Source organism: Barbus barbus (genome assembly GCF_936440315.1).
Source record: "Barbus barbus genome assembly, chromosome: 35".
NCBI classification, from domain to species: Eukaryota; Metazoa; Chordata; class Actinopteri; order Cypriniformes; family Cyprinidae; genus Barbus; species Barbus barbus.
Genome location: NC_136763.1, coordinates 25,476,136 through 25,488,271, shown reverse-complemented (window position 1 = coordinate 25,488,271; position 12,136 = coordinate 25,476,136). Strand labels below are relative to the sequence as shown.

The 12,136-nt window shown below is 37.8% G+C and overlaps 1 protein-coding gene across 1 annotated transcript in view; it reads left to right on the top strand.

The window, feature by feature from the left end:
• Positions 1-12,136, top strand: part of LOC306855131 (RNA-binding motif, single-stranded-interacting protein 2-like) — a 64,929-nt gene that overhangs the window by 26,238 nt on the left and 26,555 nt on the right. Inside the window, exon 2 of the mRNA XM_079393582.1 lies at positions 6,386-6,552. Coding sequence (XP_079249708.1) covers positions 6,386-6,552 — 167 coding nt within the window. The remainder of the gene's footprint in view (positions 1-6,385; positions 6,553-12,136) is intronic.

Genomic DNA, 12,136 nt, shown 5'->3' with positions numbered 1-12,136 from the left:
AAAAAAAGACATGGCAGATATTTAGGCCAAAGTGGGCGAAGATAAAAATCTTATTTTATCTTTCTTATTAAAAAATAAGAACAAAGATACACATTACAAATACACATAATATACAAATAAAACAAACAGTGCTTTATTTTCAGGTACAATAGGTGTATTTAGCAGAGCATTCAATGAAATTGAATGAACAAATATAAAAATAAAACACTAGATAGACTGATTCCTAAAGCAACTGTATTAAAGTTTTTCAGTCAAGAATAGTGAGTGATTTTTCTCTTTGCGTTTTGTTGTTTTGTTAACGTTAAATGAATAGTTCCCCCAAAAATAAATATTCTGTCATCTGTCATAATGTTTTACTTTTATACCATCATTTACTCAAAAGTTGTTTTAAACCTGAGTGAGTTTCTTTCTTCTGCTGAACATAAATGCTATTTTGAAGAAGGTGGAAAACCAAACAGTTGCTGATCCTCAGTGACTTCCATAGGATTTTTCTTTCCTACTATCAAAGTCAATGTGGACCAGAAACTGTTTGGTTACCCTCATTCTTCAAAATATCTTATTTTGGGTTCAGCACATGAAAGAAATTAATACAGGATTGGGACAACATGTGAGTGAGTAAATAATGACAGAAATTAAATTTTAGGGTGAACTATCCCTTTAATGACAGTCGACAGCATGTTTAGTGTCCTGTCCCTTTAAGAGCTGCACGCATCTAATATACAGGCACGCATCCGTTTCTCTCTTAACTATTTACTTTTATTTTAGAGATAACCAACTGAGTCTGTATGTAAACCTTGTGTGTTTTGACAGTATTAGCGCAAAAGATAAGTTAGTTGAGTAATCAGGAGCTGTTAGACAGGCTTTTTAGTGCGCGTGCTTCAGGTGTATGTGCTCAGAACAAGCGCACGTCAGACCAGCGCGCGAATGAAACATTTAACCAGAAAGGCCTGTGAGCAAATAATGTAGTTTTGCGATCGCGAATAAGTGCAGTGTCCTGTCAGAGTAACTCTACTGCTGTATGTCGTGTTGTACAGTATATAGAGACGGAGACCAGAACTGTATTTGACATAATGTGTGCTGTAGCACGATACTACCATATTTCTTCAAAAGCAGAACGTGGAGACATTTTTATCGTCCACAATCAATAATCGTCATATCGCACACCTCTACTTGGTATTAAAAAACGCGCGCAGACCTAACGTTATGTCTCCAGACTATTTGCCTAATCTTCTCAGTACTTTAGACCGCGATGGAAACGCAGACAGCAACAGGTCTGGGAGAAAAAATGTTCCTTGGACGTATTGCTCCAGGTCATTTCGGTGGAAAAGCGGCTTATGTTTCACAGAACTAATCGTTGTCTGGGTTGCGTAGGCTACGTATTTGTGAGGCGGATCTATCAAAATAGGGGCGAGGCCCTTTTGGGGCAGGGGCGTGTTTGTTTTGATCATTTCAAATATCAACATTGGCTTCCAGAAATCGCTTACCCTGCCTTTAAAGTTGTCCAAATGAAGTTCTTAGCAATGCATATTACTAATCAAAAATTAAGTTTTGATATATTTACGGTAGAAAATTTACAAAATATCTTCATGGAACGTGATCTATACTTAATATCATAATGATTTTTGGCATAAAAGAAAAATGTCTAATTTTGACCCACACAATGTATTTTTAGCTATTGCTACAAATAAACCCGTGCTATTTATAACTGCTTTTGTGCTTGAGGGTCACATATGTACTTCGAGCCGTTTATATTTAATAGTAACAATATAATGACACATTTCTGAGAGTGTTACATTTCTGTTTACGAGGCCCTACAAAGTTCTTGAATTTAGCCTGACGAAACCTGCAGAAACCATGTAATTGAATATGAACTGACTCATAAGACTATGGTTTTCTCTGATCTTTGGGCACAAACTGTTGGCAAGCCAAAGCTAAAAGCACTTTGAAGCTGTTCCCGGTGTCTTAATTATTGCAGTATTTGTTCATTGATCTGTGTTTTTTGGCACCTGTGTGAATCATTGTGGATTTTGGATACGCTTTGTTGCGAGGAAAAAATGGATTCAAACAACTCTACAATTGCTTAAGTATTCATCACTTTTGAAGATTTTGAGTTAGTTTTTTCTTTGAATAAATCAACAGACAGAGATCAGGCGACTCCAAAAGGCTGTTCTTTTGAGAGTTTCTCTTTAAACTTTTAAAGCGCAAGCAAGATGGGCTCACAACAGCAGAAAGGCTCATAATTAGCACGACTGAAGCGGGTCCACGCAGGACCCCCGAGCCCTTGATTTGTGCCGGTGGATCTTAAACTAGCAGGCCGCGATCTGTAACCCCTCTGGCGGTGGTGTGCACAGTCAGATGTCTGCTGCTGGCTGTAATTGGACACTTTATCCTTCTCTGAACCCCATCAAGACCAAATAAGGCCTGAGAGTTTCCCGGAGTGATAATACAGAGTGAGTGTTATTATGCGTCACATGGTGAAGCTGTGAGAGATCTTCAATTTGCTTAATGTGGTGTTCTTAGTCTGCTGTTTTCATGCAATCTTCCTGTAAATGTCTCTTGCTTTCAGAGGAAAAGTACATTTGTTTCTCTTGTAGCGCAGAATGGATCATTGAGTTTGTTGTAATGATTCCCACGACACGCTCTCTCAGACAAAGCAGGAAAAGAGAGATAAGTGAAACATGACTTCCATAATATGGCCTCTTATGTGTCTTATTTTGCATCAAGCATGTAGTAGAAACCTAATAATGCATATACATTTTCTCTTCTTTTCTTTTCTTTCATTTACATTTATGCATTTTGCAGACACTTTTATCCAAAGCAACTTACAGTATATTGTATTCAAGGTATATGTTTATTGTTGACATTTTTTGTCATGACTTATATTGCATATACAGTGCAATAAACCTAAAATGAATGTGTCTGTTAAAGTTTAAATAAATAAATATATTCTAGATTTATGATTTAATTTTATATGATTTTATAAAAACCGTGATAACCAAATGAAAGCGTAAAACATGAACAATTTATTAATCATTTAAAATGTAATGCAATTCAAATTGAATAATTCTTTTTATTGCTTTTATTTTTTAACAAAGTGCTACACCACAGAAATTCATCCAAAATGTTTGTACGTATTTGCAGAAATCGTAGAGTTTCACTGGAAATGTAATGTGGTTTTTAACTTTCGCAATATGCTGTTTCAGTAATCCGATCATGATCACAATCCGTTGGGGACCTCGTTTCCACCTATTTTGTGCTGGAAAATTGGAATGCATCTTAATATTTTAATTTATTTAATTTTTTGAACACATTTATTGCATCAGCACCAACGCACCATAGGCCTATTTCGTCGTCTGTGCAGTGGTGTGAAGACGTGTGGCAGTATCAGATGCCCTGTGAGTGAGAACCTCACACAGTTGAGTAGACTGTACTTTTGAGAGGACAGTATTTGACGGTATTCCCCTTCTTTTCATTTTTTCCTCATTCCCTTCCTTCTGTGAAAGGAACCCATCATGTTTTCCTAAAATTCCACTAAGCATTTTTGGTTGTCGCCACATTCACAATAACTGTTAATAGTCTTTTTACATGTTGTAAATTCTAGTTGATGTTGCATTTTGGAGCATTAACGTGCTTGTGATGGAGCAGTACTGTGACAGCTTTATTACCTGTGTCTGTGTCCCCCGATTTCCCTTTCTCAGTGTGATTAATGTCCGATACATGGCGCCTTAAACCTTAGACCGAGATGAGCAGCACATTTTGCTGTCCTTCACATTTCAGTGCCATTTTTTATTTTTTTTGGCAAGCATCTGAAGGTTGCTTAATATTGTTATTATTGAATGGAAGAGACAAAAGGTTAAGTCAACAAACTCATCGAGCAGAGAGGAGAGGGGATGTTGAAACATGCAGGATTTTGATTCTGTATGTGGGTGAATTGGCTCATCGGTCAAATTAGCCAGAGCAGGTTAATGTAAGGACACAGCTGTTTTGTGTAAAGCCTGAAGCACACTGCACCATGTTAACAATCCTATAAGATCGCTGCATGTCACACTGTGCGACATGAATCTAATAAACTTGGCTACAACGTGTGTGTAGACTGTACGATGAGGACACCTATTGACTCGTACGCTACGACACACGTTCCTATAGAAGAATGAAATGTCATCAGCATGCGCAAGTGGTAAACAAAAAGAGCATGAGAAATCATACTTTAGCAGTTGTATTTTTATGTGTGGTGAAAAGAAGTGGCAAAAGAGGAAGGGATAAGAGCTTGAGGTAAGCAGTTTTATAATTTAGCGCCATGTCGCGTTGAATTCATGTCAAATTTTTATTGGTTGGTCAGTAAACGTGGATCGTAACTGCAAACACACTGTGCGATGATCATGCTGTATCGTAGGCTATCTTTGGTCACAAGACCGTGACAACGGCCGTCTTTGAATCTCTCTCACTGTACGACATAAGAGCACCGATTAGGAGCCATGATCGCAGAAATTGCCACGATTGTTCGTCTGGGACAGCTGAAAATCATGCAGGGTGTTTAGGGCTTAATACAGTCCATGATGTGGCGACCCACTGCCAAAGCTTTCAGTTTGAGTGGTACATGCATACATATTATTTAATTTGTTATTCTTTAAAAATATTGCTGCTGCCATTATCAGTACATTTTCTATTACAAACTCCCTTTTTGGGCCTTTTTACTTTAGTATTTTTCCCTGCTAATATTTTTTGTATTTGAAGAGGGCTTAAAAATGGAAAAACCAGATGGTTCAGAAGCGCTGCGTGTGTGTGATGTGACCTTGTGTGAATCTGTGTTCTACACTATCCTGCAATTTTTGCCCATTTCAAAACACTCAACAAGTTTCATATTACCTACCATTCATTTTCACTTAAAGGGGACCTATTATGCCCCTTTTAACAAGTCTCCACGGTGTGTATGTGAAGTTTTAGCTCAAAATACCCCACTGATAATTTTTTATAGCTTGTTAAATTTGGCACTCTTAGGGTATGAGCCAAAACGCGCTGTTTTTGTGTTTGTCCCTTTAAATGCGAATGAGCTGGTGTTCCCTTTTCAGACGAGGGCGGAGCTTAAAGTGCTCATGCTCCAGAAATATCTGTGTTGGCTTTTGCAAATAAACATTCCACTATTAGTACAAGCCTGTTATCTTTACAGAATACATACTCGGTTTAAAAGCTAGTCATATGATTATACTGTGCATAATAAATGCACGTTTATGATTTACACAGACGGGGAACTTTATTAGTCCCACTTGTGATTTATGAGCTCAACAAATTCAAGCGGTCAACTTCACAGCATCAGTGAAAACAGGCAATGGTAGTTTTAGCAATATTAGCCTTACAGAGTGCTAAGAAGCTCTTTCAGAAAGGCAATTTGGAAAACAAAATATGACTCCTATCTTCGTTGGTGCATCCCAAAACACAGGGGCGCTTACATTGTATATCTCCAGCAGCTACAGCAAGAAAACAGTAAAACGGTAGTGGCAGACTGCTACTCGGGGCTAGGGATGAGCGGATGGTGGTTATATCTGCGGGTCGGGTAATAAAAAAAGCATTCTTATTATTTGCGGGTGTATAAGATAAATCATTAATAATGAAAATATTAACAACATTTTCTAAAAAGGCTACAGAAAATGAATAAACTGTAAATTAACATTAAAGTTATTCAACAAAACATTATTTAGTTAAGAGCAGTGAGGGATTTCCTATGTCGTTTGTTTGATTAACATTAACTTTATTAGGCTGCTGTCACAAGACCTATTTCACGGATCCAATACTTATACACATGCGTTTTCTTTCTCAACTTTTTACATTAACTTAAGACAAAACCGCCAGGACGACCATTTTGACGTCATTTTGTTTGTATTTGGCCACTTAAGCGCAACAAGGTTTGCTTGCAAACTCAATTTGGTACTCGCAAGAGCGCGCATTGCATGTGACTGTTAGCGCACAGAAAAGCGCCTCTGGAGAGCGCGAGTACCGAATGGCTTAAAAAGACGTGAAAATAAAAAAAATTTTGACGATGCAACAACGACCAATTAGACAATTCTGTCAACTGTACCGAAACGCGAGCTAAAGTCTGGAATCGCAGCGTTCAGCTCTAGATGCGCCGATGTGAAGAGAGAGGACGCAGTACAGCTCAATCGCTCACGCTGTTTTCAAATGACTGATCTGATGGTTTGTGTGGATTTATTTACTCATCTAAACTTTATTTTGTTTTTGTTTCTGGTTTTGTCCAAATTTCGTTCATTTCCGTTTTTTGTTTCCGTTCTTTAAACTGGTTCAGAGCCCTGATTTGTAACAGTTTTCTCCAACAGTAACAACATTGATTTAACTATATTTATGTAATGTTTTTTTTTTTTCATTTCTACAGCAAGCCTATGTGTCCTCTAGCCACCAGATGGCGCTGCCCAGTCTCAACACCAACAGCAGCAGCGCGAGTAGTGCGGGAGGCGGCGAACAGCTGAGCAAAACCAACCTTTACATTCGTGGACTCCATCCGGGGACCACTGACCAAGACCTGGTCAAGCTCTGCCAACCGTAAGTCTCACTGCTCCGTGTAAGCTACGTAAGGCTAGCTATGGTGTGCTTTGAGGTTTGAACTCGAGCCATTTGTGGTTCAAAAGAGGAAACATGAGGGAGACATGAATTGAATAGGAGTGGCAGAAAAGGAAATGGTTCATTTTTTCTTGTTCTGAGGTGGCCCTGTGATGAAGCTAAGTGCTTTATTTTAAAATATTACATCAAGCAACTTTACACCGCTAATTCCATATATACACACACAACACTAAAAGATTCTGCTATTTATTTATTTATTTAAATTTATTTTCATAGTGAATTGGCGAGGTTTTATGTAGTGTAAGCCTGATTGTGTGCTTTGATAACAAGCCTATATTCTATCATGGTTAAGTTAATTGTGCCTCAGTATACTGTAATTTTACAGATTTGTAGAGGCTGAGAACTGGTTTTGCTTCTGCAAGTCAAGACGGATCTTGTTTAGACCCTATCATTAATGTTTAAACAGACACATTCTTCAGTTCAGTTCAGATGTGGGACAGCGTTAGCACCCGGCGAGAGAGAGCTGCTGACGCCTTGCTTCTGTCGGAGGTGAACTGGAAAAGTGTGGCGCTGCTCTTAAACATTTCTGAGAAAAAAAAAATCTACACGTCTAATGCGGATTTTCCACAAACATCAGCACAGCCGTATTTAGGCTATGGAAGAATTCATGCGACAGTCGTCTATTTCTCGGAAAGCAAACGCAGTGCTGTACTTCGCAATCCAAAACAGCACAGGAGCTACTCTGTCTTATAAATACAGTACTCCAATTTGTTTCTCCTTATCTTAAAAGCAGCTCATAATTATTGAAATTAAATGAATAATCTTGGTATATATGATTTTTTTTCGAACTCGGGAAAACCAGCCAACAAGTGTCCAGTGCACATGTGAACTCCTTCAATATATTTATGAATATAGTAATTAAGTATAGTTTAAACAATAAAGCCAGTCAGTTTTGCTTTCTGTTTCATCTCTGTATCTGTTTTATATGCATTTGCATGGGGGACTGTAGGTTAGGACGGGGGTAATTTCGGGTAATTTCGGGATGACGTAAGCTGTGTAAAGCTCTCCATTTCTGGTGTCACACGCTGTCTAGCCAACAGCCTTTTACTGCATATGAAGGATGTACCGGTCCAGAACAAACCTGCGTTTATTATTTGTTATGGTGTGTAGTCGGCTAAATGCATGCATCATGTACTTCCGTCACAGCTTAATATGCAGAGACAACTAAATAAGTCATTCATAAGTTAAACACTGTGGCTCTGTGCAGCTTTCAACATATCAACTGGATTAATGGAAGGTTTTTTTCAACTGTAATGTCTACTTAAGAGATGATTGGCCCATGATGACATTTGATTTGGTCTGCCATGTTGTAAAAGAGAGGAAGAAAATCTTAACTTTTTATCTTTTGTTTATCTATTTTTATATTTAAATTCATTGAGGAAAGCTTGAGCACATCCGGTTGACACAGACAGGTACATGGAAGAACATTAAATATTTTAGTGGCTTTGTAAATACCAAAATAATAAAAAGCTATACTGCCTTAAACTCTCTGAAACTCATGGTCAAGTTGAAGCAAAAGAAAATGAAAACGATCATTTGACTAACATGTATTTAAGATAAAATATTTTTGCTAAATGTAAATAAAATATTTGGGAATGGAGAAATGATACTGATCGGTTTCCAAATATAAAATGATTACTTATTCTTATCACAGTTCTTCATCTTTAACTTAAGAAATGGAGTAAGCTGGACAGAACTAACAGCCGAAGAGAGGGAAATCTGCTCTTCCCACGCTTTGCTGTGAAATGAGAGGAAATGTTGTTTTGTGTTTCTGTACAGGTTTCAAATGCGGGGAGATGTGCTCGTGTTTAATGCTCTGTTATGTTGGGATTTGTAGGGATTGCTTTAATATTGGGCTTACTGTTGTGGTGAAGAGCCTGTGGTTAGACTGAGGATGGGCCAAGAGACCTTAAGCATGCGGCTTTATTTTAACTGCAGTAGCTGTGTGCAGCGAGTGTCTCTTAGCAATTGCAATTGGAATAGAAAATGTGTTTTATTTTGTAGCGAGCTCAAATAATGCAAGTTCACATTGCTGATAAATACTGGTTCATAAATCAGTTTTCTCAAATGATTTGGGTTGTGTACTCAGTTTTAACTCATTTACATTTCAATGATTTCACAGCTTTATAATTAGGATGTCAGACTATGACTGAGAAGCAAATCTGTAATTACATCAGTCATTTGTCTTTGAGCTGATGTTGGGCTGTAGATGATTTGTTATAGCCGTCGGGGTGAGCGTAGACGTGAGCGGTACACAGCAGACTGGACTGAAGTGAGGAGAAGATGACAGGGTGAGAGGTGAGGAAGTGTTAGTGGAAATTCTTTAAAGGGGAAACAAATACCAGAGAGTGTGACGGAAAGGACAGCATCAGCGCTAAACTGGGTCATGGTTGAACGGTAGTGGCTCAGACGTCACACACACACACAAATGAAAAATCAGATAGGTGTTTGACTGGTTACCTTTGAACTGTTCAACAGGATGTATGTCACAGCATAATAAGGCACTTCCTCTTTTTTGTTGTCCTGCCTTGTTTTTGGTTTTTCCTCTTTCCCCCTTTGTCCTCTCAGTTATCTCACTCTCATTTAAAGGATTTTTTTAAAGTCGGAGCGTCATGGTTTTCACTCGCTCCAAGAACGCTCCACTGCCACTCCATCACGACAATTCATGCCAACGGCCCGTAATATAACGGCATGTTTAGCAAGAATTCACATGTTAAACATATTTAACTAGCTAGATAGAAAAGGATCACTCAAATCAGAAAGAATGTGAAGGCTATGATGACCGCAGTGGACATGAGCGGGAAGTTATATTTAGTATTATTATTATTATTTAGTCATTTAGCAGACGCTTTTATCCAAAACGACTTTCAAATGAGGACAACAGAAGCAATCAATTGTATGCTTCATAGTAAAATTAAAAGGGAAATTGTTGACGCTCCACTCCGCTCACATACACAAATGTGGCTTTGTGTTAATGACTGTCGCAGGATTTTACACAGAGTAACAGCTCACTACCAGTTACAAAATACACTGGATCAGTCAGTCACAGGCTATTCTGGTTGCATTTCTCATCAATTAATAATTCAATTATCCTTTGACTATGTTCTGGCCCGCCATCTAGTGGTGAAATTGTTATTTTTTGGCCCGATGTCAAACTTACTTGCTGACCCCTGGCATACATATTGACTTTAGTTTGCACATTGTGTGAAAGATTTTGGCAAGATGTTCAATATGTAATCAATCAAAGAAATAATCAACAAATGAATGATCAAAATGTTAATTGCAGCCCTTCAGCAGAATATCATAGACTCTTTTGAATAGTTTAAAATCCAAAGTTGATTTGTAAATGAACCGTATTGGCCTTTTGATGCGGTGTTAGTAACTCCTGGCAGACGAGGTTGTTGTAGCAGCCAAACGCTGTGTTAATAATGCTTGTTCTGTTCCAACAGTTGCACTCAATGTAGAAAGTTATGCTTCATTTAGTCATTCCAGCGCAGCTTTGCCAACAGCACTCCACTGTGCCAACTGGCCAAACGTCAGACTTCCCACATGTCAGCGTGATCGGAAAAGAGTCCGAGACAGACAGGAATGTCTGTGCGTACTGCCAGAGGCGCTCAAGAGTTATCTCTGATGTCTAAACGAGGATTACAATGACTTCATGACGACATTTTAAAAGTTATTACTATGAAGCAACAGACATTATGCATGCTATTTATATATGTATATGCATATAAATTATTTTATTTATTAATAAATAATTACATTGAAATTTAATTTTAAATTAAAATTTTGTAAAAATGAATAATCTAATCAGTTTATATTTATCTAGGTATAAGCTTTTAGATCAAAATTCTTCTAGGATTTGAGAAACAAATGAAACGGTGGTAGTGTAAATTATGTAAAATATTTCATTTGGCGTGTAATACATATTTAAAAAAAATATATATATGGTAAAGTAACACACACAAGCATAATCAGCGTGATGGCGCAGCGAATCCAGTGTGCACTAAGACCCAGAGAGAGAGAGGAGCTGAAGGAGGAGACAGAAGTGGAGTCTGGTTATATCCGTCATCTGCTCTCACTGAAGCTCACGAGAGCACAACACATGCATGCGCTTCATCTAATACATTATTTATGTCATGATACTATATGATCATTTGTGTGTGTCTGTACACAAATATATAGTTTTGCATTTAATTACAGCAAATGTTTATTATTAAATTAGAATAATAGTTTTGGTGTGTTTGTGTAATTCATATTTAGACATTAGTCATTTGAATTAATAAGATGATAAGCTGTTTTGCAAAATATGCATTTAAAACCTTTTTGTTACATAAACTAAAAACTGGAGATGGATAGTTGACATGGAATACTTTTGAGATCTTGATGTGTCCTGTGTATGTATGTGTGTGTGTGTGTGTATATATATATATATATAGAGAGAGAGAGGTTATAATAGGTTCTTTTCATCGGAGCCTGAAAAAAATGCTCATTTTAGGAGAACATTTCAAAAAGGCTTTTGCATCTGAACTCTTCATATATATACATTTTTAAAAGCACACACACACACACACACACACACACACACACCCACACATACAGTATTTTTCACAGGATGTACCCTATATGGGTGTTGTTTAATAGGGGTAGCTTGACCCACATCAATGTCATGCTCTAGCACATTAGTGCAAGTTGGAATGTCAGAGAACAGGGCTAAATGTTGACAAATCAACTGAATAATATCAGTACGCTCAGAAGGATTTAAACACGACAAATGAGAATCCAAATCAGACAAAAGTTTTTAATTTGACAATCTACCTTAAGCCTCAATTGACCTATCGGTAAGCCCCTCCCTTCGAACGCAGACTAGCCAATGGCGGTCGAGTATCAGTTGCACGGGGAGCGTAACTCTGACATCGTTAGGTTTCAGCGCCATAGAGAAACATTGGGAGATCCGAAGCTCGCATCGGTTTTATGGGGTGTATGCTTCAAAAATGGAAAAACAATGTGCCTGGGGTACTTGTAACACTGATTCCAGATATCCTGAGAGGATGGGCAATATCATTTATTTTATTACATTTCCTGAATCCAAACAAAACAGCAAAATGTCCCTAAGTATTCAACCCCAATACAAATGAAGACAAAAACTTTCATTTTCTGATTTGCATACACCCATTAAGTTTAATTAATGTCATCTTGTGCTTTAGCAAGGTATCTCTGGCTAAAACTAGCTAATGTTAAAGTTAGTGAGTCCATGCTAATGTACAAACCTAGCGGACTGTTCTCGCGTCTTGTACAGTGTAGGTCAAAAACACATAAACGAAGGTCTACATTTCATATTAAACTGGTTAAATGTACATGAATTTAATTGTACCCTGCGATACATGAACAGTGTTGATCCTGCATGTTGTCATCAGCGACAGTAACATGAAACTTCTCCCGCTTGCATTGTGATCTGTAAACCCTCGCTTCGACTTACCCACCGTATTTATTTTGAAATATTTGA